Source organism: Microtus oregoni, unplaced genomic scaffold, assembly GCF_018167655.1.
Source record: "Microtus oregoni isolate MIOR12 unplaced genomic scaffold, Mior012 000025F_ref0000491, whole genome shotgun sequence".
NCBI classification, from domain to species: Eukaryota; Metazoa; Chordata; class Mammalia; order Rodentia; family Cricetidae; genus Microtus; species Microtus oregoni.
Window position 1 is genome coordinate 23,136,464 of NW_024543084.1, and position 21,190 is coordinate 23,157,653.

At 39.2% G+C, this 21,190-nt stretch overlaps 2 protein-coding genes across 5 annotated transcripts; both read left to right on the forward strand.

Annotated features, from left to right (window-relative positions):
• Nucleotides 1-60: 60 nt before the first annotated feature.
• Nucleotides 61-9,929, forward strand: Zbtb26 (zinc finger and BTB domain containing 26). Of its 3 annotated transcripts, none has more exons than XM_041674516.1 (2): nucleotides 61-152; nucleotides 8,341-9,929. In XM_041674516.1, exon 2 carries the CDS (start codon nucleotides 8,351-8,353, stop codon nucleotides 9,674-9,676), a length of 1,326 nt encoding a protein of 441 aa, XP_041530450.1. In that variant the 5' UTR covers nucleotides 61-152; nucleotides 8,341-8,350; the 3' UTR covers nucleotides 9,677-9,929. The 3 variants fall into 3 exon arrangements, with proteins under 3 accessions (XP_041530450.1, XP_041530452.1, XP_041530449.1); XM_041674518.1 differs by having other exon boundaries at nucleotides 142-148; XM_041674515.1 differs by lacking the exon at nucleotides 61-152 and adding an exon at nucleotides 399-522.
• Nucleotides 66-19,400, forward strand: Zbtb6 (zinc finger and BTB domain containing 6). Of its 2 annotated transcripts, none has more exons than XM_041674520.1 (3): nucleotides 66-148; nucleotides 14,389-14,563; nucleotides 15,538-19,400. In XM_041674520.1, the coding sequence occupies exon 3, from the start codon at nucleotides 15,547-15,549 to the stop codon at nucleotides 16,852-16,854; it is 1,308 nt and encodes a 435-aa protein (XP_041530454.1). In that variant the 5' UTR covers nucleotides 66-148; nucleotides 14,389-14,563; nucleotides 15,538-15,546; the 3' UTR covers nucleotides 16,855-19,400. The 2 variants fall into 2 exon arrangements, with proteins under 2 accessions (XP_041530454.1, XP_041530453.1); XM_041674519.1 differs by lacking the exon at nucleotides 66-148 and adding an exon at nucleotides 387-522.
• The last annotated feature ends 1,790 nt before the right edge of the window (nucleotides 19,401-21,190 follow it).

Sequence of the window (21,190 nt, forward strand, 5' to 3'; positions counted from 1 at the left end):
TGGAAGTTGTCTTTGTCCGGCCAGGGCTGCCCTTCCGGTTCCGTTGGGTCCCCCTTTGGCTCAGGTTGCCTGCCCCTCCCCCTTCCCGGAGCCCCGAGGGGCTGGAGCTCTAGACGGTGCCAGATCCAGACGGCGGCCTTCCCCCCGGGTCTGTAAGTTCGGAGGCGAACGGAGAGCCGGGCTGGGGTGCGGGGTCTCTGGAAATGGAGCCCCCGTTGGGGATCTGGTTTGGCCGTGATCTGCCCTGGGATGCCAGTCGAGGTGCTGGTCTAGGCCCCCGGGGGACTTAAGCCTCGGACCGGCCCGTGATGCATCCCACGCTCTTCCCCTTACCGAATCTGCAGTGGGGAGTCTCAGGATGCCCCAGGGACCGCCTTCTGGGACCCTCTTCCTAGGACCCTGTGACTGGCCAGGACGCCAGACTCTGGCATTTTGTAAAAAGTGCTGGACTTGAGGCCAGCAGAAAACTGAACCGCGGGAGCTAGCCAAGGCAAGGCCTTCAGTGCCGACTGCGAGACTGCTGTAAGTGCCAGACTTTGAGGGGTTTTGCCCTTGCTCAGCCTCTGGCTACAGCACCTTTTGTATTACTGTCGCTATGCCAAACAGTGGAGGGTCATCACATATCTAGTATTCATACTCGTTTGGAAACGATATCTGAACAAATCGATGCTCGTATCCGGGTCGGGGTATGCAATTGGTTACTTATATTAGCTGCTGTAGGGACAGTTGAGGGAAGCCGGCAGAAAGTGGCTTCTAAATTCTACTTCGTGGAAGTACTTTTGCGGCAAAAGGGAAAGTTTCAGTACTACTGAGATGTAATAGAGTGTGTGTGAAAAGAAAAAGGAATAGAAGTAGGGAGGTTGTGTGCATAAGATGGAATTTGAACCCGATAAGATGAAGTCCAGATAGTGAAAGGTTTAATTAATCATAAAAGGAGATGGATTATCTTTTTTAAACTCTTTGAGCAGAAAACTGACATGGTTGTATTTGCAGAAAGTCATTGTTTTCTGGGAAGCCGGTGGAATAGAAAGTAGCTGAATCCGGCTCTCTTAGCTAGAATGCACTGCTGTTGGTGATCTCTCTTAGCTAGATACACTTCTGTTGGTGATCTCTCTTAGCTAGATACACTTCTGTTGGTGATCTCTCTTAGCTAGAATACACTTCTGTTGGTGATCTCTCTTAGCTAGAATACACTTCTGTTGGTGATTATTTTGAAAGAATATTGAGTTCTTCCTGGTGAGATGCAATAAAATCTAAAATAGAGAAAAAAAGTGCTAATGTAGATAGTCATACATTGAAGGAGGAAAAACCCCTAAGTATTAAGTACTTGACATTTAAAAAATGGTGGTGCCATAATCAGAAATAAAACCATAAGGCTAGCAAGAAATACAAATTCATTTTCTGTTTATGTTGAGTTCTGTCTAAAGGGTTAACCACATATAACTGTCCAGCTTAGGAGTTGATCTCCAAATGTGGAGATCAGCCTAAATATTGGGGCTACAGGTAAAATATTTGAAAATTGGCATGTCAGCAGACACCATGAGAAAAGTTGGTATCAAGGACTGCACACTGAAAAAATGTGATTTGAAGGATGATGGTTATAGGTGAAGCAGAAAAGCAAATTAGAGCACACAGAGAGAGGTAGAAAAGCAAGCCCAAGAACACAGGGCGGACGCAACTATGGAGACCTGCTATCAGGAAAGAATTTGGAAGAGAGTCCACTGGATGGTGCTCAGCCACTGGGGAATGAGAAAGAAAAAAGAAAGTATCTTTTTTTTAATTAACAGGCTATCAGTGACCTGGTAAAAATTAATTTTAGTAGATGAGGTAATGCAATATAAAATACCAGAGCCATCAATTGGGGGAAAAAAACGTGAAGGATTTCACAAAGACCTTACTTGTTTATTTATTCAACATTTTTTTTTTAATTTTTATTTTGGTTTTTGGAGACAAGGTTTCTCTGTGTAGCTTTGGAGCCTGTCCTGGCACTCGTGCTATAGACCAGGCTGATCTTAAACTCAGAGATCTGCTTGCCTCTGCCTCCCCAGTGCTGGGATTAAAGGTGTGTGTTACCACTGTCTGGATACTCAACACATGTTTAAAGAGCACATAACAGACACCATCCTGAGCTCTTTTGAAAATGGACTAATGGGCTGGAGAAATGACTTACTGGTTCAATTCTCAGGACTGATATGCTTCACAACCGTCCATAACTCCAATTCCAGGGAATCTGATATCTTCTTACCGCCACTGACACCATGCAAATTAGGTATATACATTCAGGCAGAACATTCATGATATAAAATAATAAAATCTTCTTTAATTATGAGCTTAATTTCCCTTAGCAGTCCCATAAAGTAATTTGCTATTGATTGCCAAGAAAGCTGAAACAGACTGAATAAGTATTTCACCCATGGCCAAAAAGCTAGTAAATGACATTTTTTGTCGGGGGCGGGGAGGGGTCGAGACAGGGTTTCTCTGTAGCTTTGGAGCCTGTCCTGGAACTGATTTTTAACCTTAGATATTGAAGTTCGGAGTTCATGCTTTACTTACTGTGCTATGTGGTGACTATATAGGAGTCAAGGAGTAGAAACATTGTGAGGAAAGATAGGCTTATTGGTTAGACCTACAAGGATAGCGAAGTTGAAAGTGGTAAGTGATGAGTTTATATTATATTGTATATATGCTTTTTTTCTTCTGTCCTAGGTCCTCTTCCACTCTGTGCTAACTTAAGTATTTATTTCTTTTACTCCAATGTAAAGTTTCATTTACAATTTATTTACAATTTATACTGAGGTTTTTTTTATAGCGTCAGGCCTGTTTCTAAACAGATTACTAGATTTTATTCTGGTGCCTCAAAGGACCCCTGTGCACATTTTAATGACCAGCCTTAGGATTGTCCCTTTAGTGTTCTCTAGATTACTGAATGACACTCAAATATACCCAGGCACTTGAGCCAAAATATTTAGTTATTTTGATAATTTTTCTGTGTTCTCTATCTATTGGTTTTTGGCCTCCACTGGCACCTGCATGCACATACACATATACATACAGACAGACACAATACATATTAATAAAAATAAAATAAGTCTAAAAAAATGCAACAAAACCTCTGAGATCAGTAGTAGGAGGATAAAGACATAAGATGCACGCAGGAGTCTATGTATGTATTAGTAGTGTTAGCCAGTACATACATGGCTTGTCATTATCTTCTCTATTTACTATAAATTTGGTTTAATTTATACATTTTGCTTTTAGATGTGAATTTTTTTGAAGATGGATGCTTAAAAGAAATCCCACACTAGCTCAGAATTGAAACTAATAGAGGATTATTTATTTAGGGGTAGATTCACAAGTCAGTATCCTCTGCTGGAATGGAGAACAACAACTGAATCCCGCAGCCAGAAAAGAGGCCAGCCCACTTCCTCCAACATTTTTTTACTGAAATATAACTAAAATATAAAAGTCTACAGATCACAATGTAGTGCTTCATAGATTTCCTTGGTAATATCCAATATGAGAAGGAAATCTGAACCACTAAACAGTTCAGATAAATCCTTAAGCTAAACTGTGATTGTCCATTTCTTTTCTGTGTTGATTCATAGCTCGAGCACAAGTTTCAGCTCTAACAATTAGCCATTTTATCTCTATTAATTTCAGCATATTATTTATGTTCTCTCAGCTTTGTTTTTTTCAAACAGAGATAGTAATAACCTAACAGTAGAGACTTTCAGGACTAAATGAATTAATTTAGATAAAGCCTTTAGCAGTATATTTGAAATGTGATATGAATTTAGAAGACATTAGGTATCATTTTATAAAAGGAACGAATCCTGTTAGGTGATTTTTTTATACATACACACATACATACATACATACATACATGTATGTATAAATACATATTACCCCAAGATAGAGTTTCTTTGCACAGCCTTGGCTGTCCTGGAACTCACTCTGTAGACCAGGTTGGCCTCAAACTCACAAAGATATGCCTGCCTCTGCCTCCTGAGTACTAGGATTAAAGGTGTGTGCCAACCCCCAAAAACTACCACTGTAGATTACTATAATTTTATATTAACTTGCTTGGTTGTCTGTGCGTATACATTTACTTTTATATTACCTATTTGCTCATATATATGTGGTGCTGGGATTAAACCTAGGATTCCATTTCTATTAAATATACATTCTACTACTGAGCAATCAATTATTGCAACGAATTTTTTTCTATTTTAAAAAAAGGTATTGCAAATTTGGGTCTTCATAATCTAAAGAGTTCTCCGGGTCCTCAAAAGATGATATCAGGGCTGGAGAGATTGCTCAGCAGTTAAGAGCACTGGCTGCTCTTCCAGAGGTCGTGAATTCAATTCCCAGCAACCACATGATGGCTCACAACCGTCTATAATGAGATCTGGTGCCCTCTTCTGGTCTGTAGTCACACATACAGGCAGAACACGGTATACATAATAAAATCTTCAAAAAAACCCAAACAAACAGGATATCATGGTATTAAAAAATCATCTCTTATAGGTAAATAATAATTTCACAGCAAATATCAAGGAGTTACTATAGTGCTGTGTTTTGTTTAATAAGCAGTGTAAAGTGAAATAAACAGTTGGTTCGTGTCCTCAAATAACTAACGTCCTATTGGCAAAGTGGATAATGACAGAAAATAGCTAATGATGAAATTATATGACCTGGGAATAGATTATTAAAGGGATAATTGGGCTGATAGATATTAGGAAAAAACTTCCTAAAGTAAACAATAGACTTCCCGAACTTTCTTGGACTGCAGCAGGAAGATCAAAGCAAGGTTTTGTTTGTTTGTTTGTTTTGAGACGCCTGTTTGACTGTTCTGTTGAGAACTCAGGAGTCGGATTAAATGAAACCATACTTGGGCTCCTCAGTAGAGAAACAAGGAACAAGTTTCAAGTTTCCCCAAAGACATTTAAACATTCTGAGTACTGCTATACTCTAGCTGGAAACAATTTGTTTTTTACTGTGACTAGGAAAATACTGCTTTAGTGAATTCAAGACCAGCTCAACTCTAAAAAGACAAGGCTGGTTTTGTTTAGCCACTTGAAACAATGGTCATTTTTATAACTTCTGGTTAAATGGGAACATTCACTGTTCCAGTTACAGAATGAAATTTTTAAGCTACTGCCACTAAAACTGACCAGTGATAATACTGTTTGTTTGCTTCCAAATACTGATAAAATTCCCTGTTTTCTAGATTTCCCCTTGTTTGAAACTCATTGATTTCTCTGCTGTATTTGCTTCTCTGCATTCCTCTTCTCCATGCAGTTCCTTTATTGCCATCATTTATTATCCCCACATTCAGAATGCCATCCCGGAGAAAACCTTACACGGTTGGTGATTATTAACATACATGTGACACACTCTCCTAAATGGGTACCCTTCCTGTGACATTCAGCTAAACTCAGATTTAGAATTTTTTGAGATAGGATCTCACTATGTAGCTCAGACTAACCTGGCTCTTACAATCTACCTATCTCAGATTCTGAGTACTTAGTGTGCCATTGGGTTTTTTGTTTGTTTTTGGTTTTCCTTCTTTGTCTTTTATTCTCATTATCAGTTATCAAGTTCTCTGAAATACCTTTTACTATTTTTTTGCTTATTTCTTATTTCCATTTTCATTCCTTTCTAGGCCCTTGTGGCCTCACTCATGGAAGAAGACCTGGTCTACTTAACAATGCTGTAGGTTTCACTGCTGCACACTGAGCCCTTCCTGTGTGTTTGATATGATGTGCACCAGTTTGAACAAAGGAGAGTTTGGTCAGCAGTGGAAGAAGCAGGGTGACTACAGTAAGAATTTGAGGTGAAAGCAAACTGTTTCCAGCTTTGGCCCCATGACATAAGATGTGTATGTTGCTGCCTAATGCCAGGGAATTTATGTTTGAACAGGAAGGAATTATTTGATAAAGGATTTTGAGTGTTATGTAGAAGTACTGTGCTAAGGGCCCTAGAGACAATTCTTTTTCTCTAAGTGGTTGGAAAAGTGCCTGTCAGGAACCAGCGCTAGACTGGCTAGAATGCAATGTTCTAGATTAGTGCAATGTGTGTGACAAGCTTTGAGCAAGTAGATGATACATTATCTACCAAGCACTGAGGAATAACAAACATCAGGAGCTGACACTTTGAAATAATAAGATTATGAATTTTAGGCTTCAGAATTTAGATGTGATGCCTGGCATGGTGGTTCACATCTTTGATCCCAGCACTCAGGAGGCAGAGGCAGGCGGATCTCTGAGTTCTAGGCCAGCCTGATCTACAAAGAGAGTTCCAGGACAGCTGGGGCTACACAGAGAGACCCTATCTCAAAAACAAACAAAACGAAAACGAAAAACAAAATCTTAATGTATCCAGGAAAATCTGGCTGTGTCATTTGACTATGAAGTAAATGGCTGTGGAGTACACAGGATTCAAACTGGAGTTCCTAACCTGCTGAGATTATAGAACTGCTTTTGAAAGACAGAAGTGACAATCTTACTGACCTGATAGAAAACTGATTTCTTTCTTTTTTTTTTTTTTTTTGATTTTTCGAGACAGGGTTTCTCTGTGGTTTTGGAGCCTGTCCTGGAACTAGCTCTTGTAGACCAGGCTGGTCTCGAACTCACAGAGATCCGCCTGCCTCTGCCTCCCGAGTGCTGGGATTAAAGGCATGCACCACCACCGCCCGGCTAGAAAACTGATTTCTTAAAAGAGAATACCAGAGCCGGACTTGGTACACACCTTTAATCCCAGCACTCTGGAGGCAGAGGTTGGTGGATCTCTGTGAGGTCAAGGCCAGCCTGGTCTACAGAGCAAGTCCCAGGACAGGCTCCAAAGCTGCACAGAGAAACCCTGTCTTGAAAAACCAAATAAAAAACTAAATATTAAAGAAAGAAAGGAAAGGAAAGGAATGCTAGTTATTTTTGTGATTAGTAGACTAGATTACGGTATTGATGTGACTAATTCGTCCTACCCTCTTAGAAATATACATGAGAAGCCTAGTTATGAGAAAACCTGGAAAGAATGAATCAGAACATGAGGACTTTCACAGGAAAGATTTGTCTTATGAACAGAACAATATGCAGAATTAGTTTCATTTGCTTATTTTTAACAGTGTTGTGGATTGAACCCAGCTTCACATAATGACTAGGCAGATTATCTGCTACTGAGATATACATATTCTGGATATTCTGAACCCTGTGCGGGAGTTTTGGCAAAGAAACCTTCTCTGTGATTGACTGTGTTATAGCAGTATTTACCTTTATTAGTTTTAGTTAATTGACTTATAACCAAAAAGCTAACCTTCATCCAAAAGACACTGAGTAGAAATTTAGATGGGTTAGATATAACCTACTGTTTTTGAAATGTGGTGTATATGTTGAGTTTCAGAAAAGAGGAGTTGGAATCCAAGGAAAACATTTAGGAGTCAATGCTAGTAGTCCACATAGAAATGACGTACACATAGAGGTCAGAAGTAAAGGACAATCCAGTAAGACCCCACTGACTGGTTTATCTGATAGTGTTTTGTTCTCCTTACAAGAGAGTTTAGATTTATCTGAAGTGCACAGGATAAAGAATTGTGTCTTTGCCAGTGACTAAACACTGTCTTTTTAAGTCTGTGACTTTTATCAAAGGAATAGCTATATGAATAAATTCATACCAGTTTAAACAGAAAAGGAGGGTGGCAGTTCCCAGCAAACAGTGCCCCTGTAAACTCTAAAATAGAAAGAAAGGGATTAGGGAGATAGCTTAGTGGTTAAGAGCCCTGACTTCTTTTCAAGAGGACTCCAGTTTGATTCCCAACATCCATATGGCAGCTGACAACCATCTGTAACTCCAGTTCCAGAGAATCTGACTCTTCTGGCCTCTGTGGGGATCAGGCACACAGCTATGGATACAGGCAAAACAATAATAAAAATAGGAAACAAAAAAAGCATTGTGATTTTGAAAAAGCGGGTACATCTTTCGTGTAAAAGAAAATAATGTCTTCATTGTTAGTAGGGTTATGATGTTTTCTTTTTAATAGATTTTTCATTTGAGACATGAAAAATAAATTTCTTGAACTAACTTGAGCATTGTTGTTGTGTTAAGTGTCTTAAAAAAATTTGGTGAATGCCCAGTTATTTACATTTCTATGTGTCTCCTTATCGGGAACAGTTGGCACCTGATACTGGTAAAGAATAATTATCAACAACCTTTGAAAGCTGTTAGAGCTTTTTGGATATGTACAAAGCAGACATGACAACACATTTGGTTTTGAAAGGTAAATCCAGGTTTCTAAATTGCTTAAATTTTCTTAAATTCCACCTTTTTTACATTTCTGTTCTTTAGGTCTGCCAAAATGTCTGAAAGATCAGATCTCCTTCACTTCAAGTTTGAAAATTATGGAGATTCAATGTTACAAAAAATGAACAAATTAAGAGAAGAGAATAAATTTTGTGATGTTACGGTTCTCATAGATGATGTTGAGGTGCAGGGGCATAAAATTGTTTTTGCTGCAGGTTCCCCCTTCTTAAGAGACCAGTTTTTACTGAATGATTCCCGAGAGGTGAAAATCTCCATATTACAAAGTTCTGAAGTGGGGAGACAATTGCTCTTGTCGTGCTATAGTGGTGTGCTGGAATTCCCTGAGATGGAGCTGGTAAATTACTTGACTGCTGCGAGTTTTCTTCAGATGAGCCACATTGTAGAACGGTGCACACAGGCGCTGTGGAAATTTATAAAGCCAAAACAACCAATGGATAGTAAAGAGGGATGCGAACCACAAAGTGCTTCTTCCCAGTCGAAAGAACAGCAGGGAGATGCCAGAGGCTCTCCAAAACAGGACTTACCTGGTGTTCATCCATCTGAAGACAGTATGGATATGGAGGACAGTGATATTCAGATTGTTAAGGTAGAATCTATTGGGGATGTATCCGAGGTTAGAAGTAAAAAAGATCAGAACCAGTACATTTCTTCTGAACCCACTGCTTTACATTCATCAGAACCCCAGCACTCTCTGATAAACTCAACTGTGGAAAACAGAGTAAGTGAACTAGACCAGAGCCATCTCCACAATTACACACTCTCTTACACAGGCAATGATGACATCATCATGACCTCAAAAGATGTTTTTGGGCCTAATATTCGAGGTGTAGACAAAGGCTTACAGTGGCATCACCAATGCCCAAAGTGTACCAGGGTGTTCCGTCACCTGGAGAACTACGCCAACCATTTAAAGATGCACAAACTCTTTATGTGTCTACTCTGCGGCAAGACTTTCACTCAGAAAGGCAATCTTCATCGACACATGCGTGTACATGCCGGAATTAAACCTTTCCAGTGTAAAATCTGTGGGAAAACCTTTTCTCAGAAGTGTTCCTTGCAGGACCATCTTAACCTTCACAGTGGAGATAAGCCCCATAAATGTAACTATTGTGACATGGTTTTTGCACATAAGCCAGTTTTGAGGAAACACCTTAAACAGCTGCATGGCAAAAACAGCTTTGATAATGCGAATGAGAGGAATGTGCAAGACCTCACAGTGGATTTTGATTCTTTCGCATGTACAACAGTCACAGACTCTAAAGGTTGTCAACCACAACCTGATGCAACACAGGTCCTGGATGCAGGTAAACTGACCCAAGCTGTCCTCAGCTTAAGGAGTGAGAGTACATGTGTAAACTGAGGAGGGGTCTAGTGCCCACAGCTAGAATTGACTGAGAGTGTGACAATAGTGCTAAGTCTTTTTAGACGTGGTTTGGATAGTTTCTTCTCCAAAGCCTCCAAGCAGGTGGTCATGGGTAAGCAGCAGCAGACCAGGCAACTCCCACTTGCAGTGGCTTTGCTTTTCTTTAGCCCTCTCCCAACTCTTTTTTGAGTTATTTATTTTGTGATGTCTATTTTCCTTTTCTAAAAAATAATTCCTTTTTTTTGTTTGTTTGTTTGTTTTGTTTTTCGAGACAGGGTTTCTCTGTGGCTTTGGAGCCTGTCCTGGAACTAGCTCTTGTAGACCAGGCTGGTCTCGAACTCACAGAGATCCGCCTGCCTCTGCCTCCCGAGTGCTGGGATTAAAGGCGTGCGCCACCACCGCCCGGCTCTAAAAAATAATTCCATTTGTCTACCTAGTGTCAATACCTGGCTTAGACTGACACTGTTCTAATCTTTTTACCGAGCACATCTGAAGGTACTAACAAATAACATCACCTATTTCCCACCAAAAGATGCTGTACTTAAAAAAGTTCACACTTTTCGTTGAGGGAAATGAGGCTGGGATATGAGGTGATACTGCTGTTGACCTAAATATGTGATAGAGCCTCTGTCTACTGTGGTTCATCTAAAACTGATGAGTGAGTCTGCTTCCTACCATTTGTACTTTGTTTTTGGAGCTGCTATGAAGAAGTTTGTTGGTTTGTACTTTAAACACTAACACAGCCCACTGAATTGTTCTCATAACCCAGAATACAATTCTTTCAGCAACATCTTCCCACTGTGGGGAGGATAATCAACAAATAATAGAAGTATAATAAAAGAACAGTGGGCACATGGAAGGTTTCCTAAACAAGAGACCAGCTGTTTACTTATGTACCTTGTTGATGCTCTTGTAATTGGAAGTGCTTTGGGCATATTTAAATGAGCTAAAGAATAATGAATGGCCTCTATAGAAATAGACTATATTGGAGTCTGACCTGTATATCAGTTTATTTCATAAGAAATAAACTTTAGCCATCCCTTTTGTGCTGTTTACAGTATCTCCCAGTTTTCCTTTTCTTGTATACCTTCATCTTGAAAACATGAAAGAAAATTAAGTGGTATACAGAAGACAACCAGAAGTTTTGCTTTTAGATAGTCTTAGAGATACGCTGTCTACTTTGCCACCTTTCATAGATGGTCTTGAAGGATGGAAAAAACAATTCTTAATTCTAAGTACATTTCACACATAATTTTGAGATTGTTTCTGACCCAAGGGTCACAGTAAGGTGTAGGATTGCTAGAGAACATAGAAACTCTTACAAGATTGTTTATACTATCTCTGTCATTTTAAGTAGGAACATTCAGAGTCAGATAGCCTGGCCACCACTGACCACAAAAAAAAAAAAAATACGCCTGACTAAATATGAATGAATGTTCCCATGCCTCTCTTCTGCTATACCTTGGCTTTAAAAGATGGTGAACAACAGTACATTAACAGAAATTTTCTAGTTTTGCTTCACTAATGTATTTCCCTTTTAGCTTTTGGAGACAGCCTAGGATTTGCCAACAAAATGTTACAGAAGGACTTATGATAATTACTTTTTTAAACTGATTTTATTTTGGTGACTTGTGCAGCTGAAGCAGGAGGGTTGCTGTAAGTTAAAGGCCAGCCTGCACTAAGACCTAAATAAACGTAATTATTTTATTGTAGTGGTGCTGGGCGTCACATGTGCTAGCCGAGCACTGAACCTGCCACTGAACTACAATCCTAGCCTGTTATTTTTTTTTTAGATAAATGAATATTGTATTATTTCTAAATGACTAGCTGGTTTAGGTATGAAGGGAAGGGCAAATTAGAATATGTGAGATCGATCCAAATGTGAAACTAAATTTATATGAGAAATTTTATTCCACCAGACTTGGTTTTGAGCTATGAGACTACATGTACAGATAATTCAAAAGTTAAACTTAATTTATATATAGATGGCAAGAGGTATTAATTTGTTATAATTTGATATATTTACACATGGCTCAGATTTGAGGCATAATTTCTACTAAATAAATAGAATACAGTCGACTAATAAGACTTGTTGGTACTTTATGTTCAACATCACTCACTGTATAGTCTAATAGTGCTTACTAGAATTCTGAATTTTAATTATTCATCCAAAGAGCACCGATTCTTTGCAACAATGGGATTCTGCTATGTCATCCAATGTTTTGAATATTTTCTCTGAATTTTTTTTCATAAGAACATTTCAAAATAATGGGGCTATACATGTTGTTTTTCTTGTCTGGTTGCTGTTAGTAGTCTGAAGACTAAAAACAGAATGGGTTCAAATAATACTGACCTCTTATGTTGGAGGCTATATCTTGATTTATTTCAGTCACCCAGAAGCCTTTTTTTTTTCTTTTCTTTTTTAAATGCTTGGGAGTTTGAACCCAAGACCACAAACACACTGACCATGTTCTCTATCACTGAGCTACTCCCATAGCCTCAAGAAACATTAATAAGCAACTGGTATTCCCAGGCACTATGTTAGATTCTGAGGATAGGAATTGATACATCCTTGTTGTTATAGGACTTACAGTGTCAAGTGATTTTAGTGAGACAAGGTCCTCAATTTATTTCATAACTAAGAATGGCTGCCCCCCCTTTTTTTTCCTGAGCATTTTAAGCAGTGGTTCTCAACCTGTGGGTCTCCAGCCCAATTTGGGGGTGGGGAGGTGTTGAATGACCCTTTCACAGGGATCACCCAAGACAATTGGAAAACACAGATATTTATATTACAAGGAACTATATGGCTGAGAACCACTGATGTAATGTTAGTTTTCTTAAGTGTTTTCTGTTACTAAAATTTTCACTTCTCACTGTTTGCAAACCTCTTACCTAGTTTATGGTCTTTCATTTCTTGCCTGGAGAGGTCTCATTTGTGTGAGACATGTCAGTTTGGGACTAGGGTTCTTACACATTTCTCAGATTTAATTGCAAAGAGGTCAAGTTATTTTATAGTGGAAGAGGTTTAACACTAGTCATGATTATATGGGGTCAGGGTATAAATCTTAGTTACCCAGCATTTGGGTTTTTTGTCTTGTTTTGTTTTGTTTTTGGAGGCAGGCAGGATCTCACTATTTTTTTGGGGGGGGTTTTTTTTTTCGAGACAAGGTTTCTCTGTGGTTTTGGAGCCTGTCCTGGAACTAGCTCTGTAGACCCGGCTGGTCTCGAACTCACAGAGATCCGCCTGCCTCTGCCTCCCGAGTGCTGGGATTACAGGCGTGCGCCACCACCGCCCGGCCAGGATCTCACTATTGTACCCTTTGCTGCCTCAGCCTCCTGAGTGCTGGGCTCAATATTTGTGTTGTATAGATTCCTAGGAAATCTTCAAAAGGAAGAGGACTCTCTTTACTGCAGTTTGGTCTTTTAAAATTTGATGTTATTTATTTATTATTTAATATTAAAATGAGCTCCAAACTGAAGTGACTGTGAGGTAAAGCAGGTGTGGTTTTGCTTTAGGTGTGAAAGGTGACTAGTGTCACCATTTCTAAAATACTGTCTAAACAAACAACTCAGAACATTTGATTTCAGCTCATGAATGGCTGTTCTAAATCTGTTGTATGTTAGACATACTTTGAACTACCTCTTTACTTAAAATGGGAAAGTTTCCTTAATAAAAGTGTGACAATTAAACTGTGTCATTGACTTATTTTATTACTGTCTTCCCTTTCTCAGTTGCTTGGATTTAAATTCAAGAATGTTTTAATTTTTTGCTGTTGGTTTTGTTTTTCAAGATAGGGTTTCTCTGTGTAACAGCCCTAGCTAACTGTCCTGGAACTCACTCTGTAGACCAGACTAGCCTCAAACTCACAGAGACCCAACTGTCCCTGTCTCCTGAGTGCTGGAATTAAAGGCATGCGCCACTACCGCCTGTTTTTATAAACATATCTTAAGGATGCAAGTGCATGCAAAGACCCTGGGTTTGAGCCTCAGCACTAGAAATTTTGAGATTGCCTTTTGAAGAAAGTGTGGGTTAACCAGAAATTATTAGTAGAACCAGTTACTGCTTTATGAAGCTGCTGAGAATAAAGGACCCCAGTTTCAGGGCTGATGTGTGTGAATCACTGGTGGAGAGTGCTTGCCTAGCATTCCAGCAGCCCGGGCTCTGGCAACAGGTACACAAAAATCTTCACTCTGCAAATGCAAAGTTAGGTACATATTGTCCTAAGTAATCCCCTCCCTTGATGTAGCATATATTTCGATGTAGGTTGTAGGTTCAGTTTTGAAGAGAATTCATTTCCAACTGGCTCCCAACTTAATTGAGGAACAGTTTAGAGATTTCGGTCTAAGCCAGTTTTGAAGGGTAAGTGGCAAAGCAGTGTTTCGCATTCGCTAGGCCCAATGTTCAGTTCCCATCACCCAAAGGAAGAGAAAAAAATCTTTTCTGAACTGGGCGCATAGAAACATTTTTAGTGACAGGCTGTCCGAAGCAGGTGAGGAGGGGAGGGTGGATAAGGTGGTGGAGTTGCACCCAGAGTTTGGGGCCAGCCCAAAACTGAGCCACGAGGTCCTTTCCTTCGGCCCCGCTGCTCAGCTGGTCTGCGGTTCCGGTCTTGAGCGTTCTTCACTCGTTATAACTAGCTTCACATAAGGGCGGGAACTGCCAGAAAAGACCAGCTCGCCGGTATCCTGACGTCTTTCTGTCATTCCAGGAGCGGACAAAGTGTGGAAGAAAGAGCAGGTCAGGATGTCCTTCCGGGGCGTCTAGACGGTCTCCGTAAAGAGTGAGGCTGGTTGACACCGGAAGCGTTTCCTCCTGGGCTAAGGTCCATCTTCCGGCCTGGGCCGCCGTTGCTGCGGAAGCCTCAAAGCCTGTTTTGCTAGCTGGTAAGTAAAAGTGAAGGAGACTTGCCTGGGGATGAGGCTAGGGGACGATGCTGCGTGGGATTGCAGCCGGGGCGGCCTCGGCTTCAGCCCCAGCGTGGAATCCTACCGGCCTGGCCGGCTGGGCCTTGACCTTCGGAAGGCTCGGCGTGGGAACCTTGTGCGGTGCCGGAGGGAGTTGGCAGGCTGACCCTCTCGGATTCACGTCAGCTCCTCCTTCTGTGTGTGGGCCGCTGCGATCACTGGGTGACACAAAATAAGGATCAAAAGATTCCCTGGGAGACGAAGAGTCACGTTTGGGTTTGGGCTCAACAGAGCTAAAGCACGAATTGGGAAATGGAGCAGGAAGCGTGAATGTTATAGACAGGCAAATGGGGCTCATGGTTTTATCTGTACAACGATGGGTATATGAAAAACAGATCAAGATCGATCTGTAAAAAGTGTGGTAGGGCGGAAATCCTGAAGGAGTTTCCATTCCTTTTAAGAATGAAAGGCTGTCCAGGAAGTGGAAGAAACAGTGGGCTTAAAGCATAAGAAGTTTTTTTTTTCTCTCCTCCTTTTTTAAATTATAATGTTAGTGGGAATTCAGGATGTAGTTCAGAATATTCAAATAGTGTTCTGTCAGGATACCTGTTGAAAGTCATTACGATGGTTAAGGCAGGACTAGGGACTTGTAATGGTTTTAGTAAGAGGCTATTTGAAGATTACATTTTCTAATTTAAGATAACAAGTGTACTCTTTGTGTCACTGTACCCAATACTGGTATTTAAAAATTATGTACCATATGATGACACAAATGCATTATGACATTTTGGATTTATAGGTAGTGATTTGGGGACAAATTCACTCCTAACACCCAAAGTAGGGTTTAGGTCTTCAAAAAATGATGTATGTTGGGACGTGGGTTACTTTTTACCTTAATAACGTGAAATAGCATTGCGTATGCTGTATCAATGTTTGTGCTCTGTTTTGCATAGATTTTGACCATGGCTGCTGAGTCTGATGTTCTACACTTCCAATTTGAACAGCAAGGAGATGTGGTCTTACAGAAAATGAATCTCTTGAGACAGCAGAATTTATTTTGTGATGTATCAATTTATATTAATGATACTGAGTTCCAGGGTCACAAGGTGATTTTGGCTGCTTGTTCCACTTTCATGAGAGATCAGTTTTTGCTAACACAGTCAAAGCATGTCAGAATCACCATTCTGCAGAGTGCAGAAGTTGGCAGGAAGTTGTTGCTGTCCTGCTATACTGGAGCACTTGAAGTGAAAAGGAAAGAGCTTCTGAAATACCTAACTGCTGCCAGTTATCTCCAGATGGTTCACATTGTAGAAAAATGCACAGAAGCTTTGTCCAAGTATCTGGAAATTGATCTTTCTATGAAAAATAACCAACACAGTGACTTGTGTCAATCTTCGGATACAGATGTTAAGAATGAAGAGGAAAATTCTGATAAAGACTGTGAGATAATTGAAATTTCAGAAGATAGTCCTGTAAACCTAGATTTCCATGTTAAAGAAGAGGAGAGCAATACATTACAGTCTGCTGTGGAGAGGCTGACATCAGAGCAGAGGGAAATGAAGTCTCCAGAGCTCTCTACAGTAGATAGTGGTTTTAAAGAGAATGAAATTTGTATCCTCCATGTAGAATCGATCAGTACAGATAGTGTAGAGAATGGGCAGTTTCCACAGCCTTGTACGTCATCCAAAGCAAGCATGTATTTCCCGGAAACACAGCATTCATTGATCAATTCTACAGTTGAGAGCAGAGTGGCAGAAGTTCCCGGAAATCAAAATCAAGGGTTATTTTGTGAAAATACTGATGGAAGCCATGGTACAGCAAATGAGATCGAGAATCTAGATGAGAATTTTTCACTGAGGCATCAATGCCCTAGGTGCCCAAGGGGCTTTCTTCATGTAGAAAACTATCTGCGTCACCTTAAGATGCATAAACTGTTCTTGTGCTTGCAGTGTGGGAAAACATTTACACAGAAGAAAAATCTCAACAGGCATATTCGAGGACACATGGGTATACGACCCTTTCAGTGTACTGTGTGCTTGAAGACCTTTACTGCTAAAAGCACACTTCAGGACCACTTGAACATACACAGTGGGGACCGACCATATAAATGCCATTGTTGTGATATGGATTTTAAACACAAATCTGCTCTCAAAAAGCACTTAACCTCTGTTCATGGCAGAAGCAGTGGTGAAAAACTATCTAGGCCTGATCTCAAACGGCAGAATCTATTGAAATCAAATCATGAACTTTCAACGAAAGCAAGTTTTTAAAGATGCAACATTGGTAGTGTTATATTTCTCCCCTCACCCCAATCTTTAGCTTTTGTTTTTGTTCTTCCTACCTATTATTCATTCTGAATTTCTAATAGTTCCAAAGTTGTGAATGGAGTGATTAAATTTATGGTATTCTAAGTCGTCTCAAACATTAGTTTTAATCCTCTGTTCAGCAGGAACTGCAGATTCTGATGTGTAGTTTTTAGATTAGTGATTTAATGTTGAATTTATATAGTAACTTTAATAAGTTCAAATGACAAGAAAATAGATTTGAAAGCATAGTATTGTCCATTACTATTAATTTTGAAAGCAGGACTAACAGTTTGGTGTTTAATGTTTAACTAGTGTACTTGGATTATAGCTCGACCACCCAATTATTGTTTTAAAGGAGCACAATCTCTATTCACATGGGACCAGCAGATTTTCTTAGAATTGCATTATTTAAATATCCAAGAGAATATGTAATTAGACCCTATTCCTGATTACATATTATATAGTTGAATTAAGAACTCAGTGGCCAATGCAAGTATTTTCTTGGCTTAGATTGGAAAATTATTTTTTCTAAATATTTCAGTTTTATTAAAGACACCTACTGTTTACTTAGGGATTTTTGTTTTGTTTGCTTTGGTTAACATGCACTAAAATTGACCTTTCTCTGAGGAGTTTTCTATGAATTTAACACATGTAATAATTTTTTGCGGTTGGGACACAACTTCCAGAGTGCCCTTATGCTGCTCCTCTATTATCTACTCTTCCAACTCTAAATTCTAGGGAGAGTTCTTCATCACTATAATTTGTTAAAATCTGGTGTAATATAAAACTGGAATCTTCTAGTATGTTACCTTTTGATTTTTTTTTTTACAACGTAATGCCTTTGAGCTCATTTATGTATATATTAACAAGTCCTTTTTTATTTTTTTATCTTCTCTCTTACTTTACTTTTGACTTGATTTGTATAGCCCAGGTTGACCTCGAATTTGCTTAACTTCTTGAACACTGGGATATGCCTGGGCCCTTTTCTGTGTTGAATTGCCTATATATACATTTTCTTTTCAAGCAGTCACCAGGTGAATAGTTTAAATTTAAAAAGCTACTATAATTAGTTTTAATATCTCATGTATATGAATACCTCTAAATCCAAAACTTTGCCCTTACAATGAAGAGCAAAATTCACTACAGGGCAAATCACTTTTCCTGACTGTAGAAAGCACTGACTTTCAAGCCGTACTATTTCTCTACATAACTCAGCTCTGTGTAGCGTTTCTGCTGTATTTAAGTTCTGTTGACACAGTTTGGTATTTTAACATGTAATACACTTTGTACTATAAAAGAATTGTGAAAATCCTATAGGTGTTAAATATAATTTTTGTGACACTTTCATGGGAGTAATGATCTATATAGAATTTTAGCTCTGGGCGAGACTAAAGAATCTAGGTCTCATAATTGACTTCATAACACGGGTCACTAATTAATGACATTGACCAGGTCACTTCTTCAACTTTTCTTAATTTTATATAAAATAACTTTGATCTTGATAATTCGTAGAATTATTTCTAGGTCTAAATTTCTACAAGTTTATATTCCTCATGTGAACAGAGGAGACATTGATGTCTTTATGAACACTGCTATTTGAGTACTCTCTTGAAGACAGAACTTTTCTAAGGGAAACACTTTGTTCCATTAGTTAATGGACCACTATAGTGGCTAATTTCCTTTCCCACATGACTTAGGAATGACCAGTTATAGTTGTGAGAGTATTTCCCTCTGAGAAATTGTTTGTGACTGAAGTGCTTCTCCTAATTTTGCTTCCTGAGTGAATTTTGGAAGGGAGGGCTAGGGATGGGTGGAGAGGGTAAACTATAGTAAAAAAGCTGATTTTTTTTTTTTTTTTTTTTTTTAGGAAGTAGTATCGACTATATTGAATATTTGGGACATTTTGATTGAAGGTGTGTTAAGTTTGGTGTGTGCCTTGTAAGATTGTAAAAATTTTTGTGAGCACTTTGAAATTTTTGCTTGTGGGGAGGGTGTTTTATAAAGTGGCTGTTATTTATACTATTTATTTTCGTTACATATACAGATTGATTTCAAAACATTCCTAGGAGTTGGGTAAAGTGCACATGCCTGTATATAATCCCAGCACTTGGGAGGTAGAGGCAAGAGAATCAATTCATGGCTAGCCTTCATTATATAACTAAGTTTGAGGCTATCCTCAGCTAAAGGAGACTTGTTTTGGAGGGAAAAGGTAAACAAGCAAAAAAAAAAAAACATTCCTGGGAGAGTGTCTGTTTGCATGATATTTCTGAAATCAGCAAAATAGAATCTGTTAAAATATGCAGGTACGACAAAGTAGAGCCTTTATTAACTTTTAAATACTTTTAGCTGTTTATGACAGAAAATGTTTGAGTTGAATCTCTTTTTTTACTGAATTTCCACATGTAAACAATCTTAATGGTAGTTGTTATTTTATTGCAGAGAGACTCCTTTCTTTTCATTGGATGTAATTATGTTTGTATAAAACATAATAAACTGGAAGTGGGAATGGAGAACTTGGGTTGTGTATTTCTATGAATTTTAAAGGACTGAATTTGTTTTGGTGATAAGGTTTTTAAAAATTGTGTGTGTGTGTGTGTGTGTGTGATTTGTTATTTTTTAGTTATGTGTATTGTGTGGGCACATGTTTGCCAGAAGCTGTTTCCCCTCCTGCGGCTGCAGTTCCAGGCAGTTGTGAACTGCTGGATGTGGGATCTGAGAACTGTGCAGAAGTTGTAGGCTACATTAATCACTGATCATCTCGTCCTCAGTTATTCCTGCTATTTAGTCATTTTTGAAATAGCTACTTGGTTTCTTTTTCTCTGTATTAAAAGTTAAGCACACAAAGAATACCAGCTGTCTTGGAGATAGACAATGTATGTAAAATTTTGAAATCAATTTGTCAAACATAATGCCAGGGATAAATTATGATAGGAAAAAAAGATGTAGTTGTTACTTTAAATATAGTTTTCCACATTTGAGGAATTTATCTTTCTTCCGTGCAATGGAAGGGTATATCTAATGGGCATAAAATGAAAGATGCACACATACACCGTGGTTAGGGATGTGTACATACGAACTTTCTCATCACCGTCCAGTTAAAAATACAAAAGTGTACACCTGATGGGAAATTTTCTGTTTTGAATAGCATAATTGTATGAAAGTAGGAATAATAAATGGAAGTAAGTAAGATTTGTGGGGCCAATGGATCTTTCATAAAAATAAAACCCTGTTCTTGTTTGTTGTAAGTGCCAGAAGCTTTGGATCTCCTCCTCGAGCTACATTTTCGGGAAGTTGTGAGTTGCTGTGGTTATGGTGTGTGTGTGCAAATACTGGGGAGGAGGAGAATTCTTGATGTGCAGCCCAGGCTATGATTCTGCCCTAGTCTTTCAATTGCTGGGTTCACAGGCATGCACCACCACACCTGGCTTTCGAATCATGTGTCTTAAAGGCTCCTTATCAAAGTCATTTTTCCATATTCTAGTTTATGTACAGATTCACAGATTTTTGTTGAATATTTGATTTTGCATTGGAAAATGCGAGTTTAATTACAAGGCGTGACCATTAACCTCTACACTTGCACATCATTAACAAAGGTTACACAATATCAACCTTTTAGTATTACTTTGGTAAGTGAATTATAAGTAAAACTAAAATGCTTATATCACTTATCATAAAGTCTGGCATATAGTAGTTCATAATTGTTGCTTTTCTCATCCTTATTCCCAATGTTTCTTCATTTATTAGAACAAAGGATAATTTCCATTTTACATAAATTAACAAATACTGAGTCAAAATGCCAAAACTTGCAAATTATGATCCTTCCTCTTTTTGAGGCATTTGGGATTTTAGATCGTTTCACTTTGGTCCTGGTTTTTGTAACCTGGAACATTATTTGCTAATCTGGTCAGTATCTCACAAGAAGGGTTCAATAGGATCTGCTCAATGAATGATAAGCCTTTCGCGGTGGAAGTTTAACGTTGGCTCAACCGCACTAACGGCCTGGCCTCAAGGCTTAGATGGTTGTTCAGGGAGTTTCCCATAAGTCTCTTTGGCTCGCCTACTCCTCACAGCATCTCCCACAGTACTCCAGGGCTCCCTTGTCATGTGACCACGGTTTAGCTCTTCAGAGGGAAACTAATGCGCAGTTAAGTGGTGAGGGCTACTACGCTTCCCTTCCACCCCAACTCCCGGGCTTGCGTAATCTCGCGGGAAGTGAACAGTATCTTCTCGCGAGAGCTAAGTAGGGATCCCTCCAGGTCCGCCTCCGTGGTGAGGAGGAGGAGAAGGAGGAGGAGGAGGC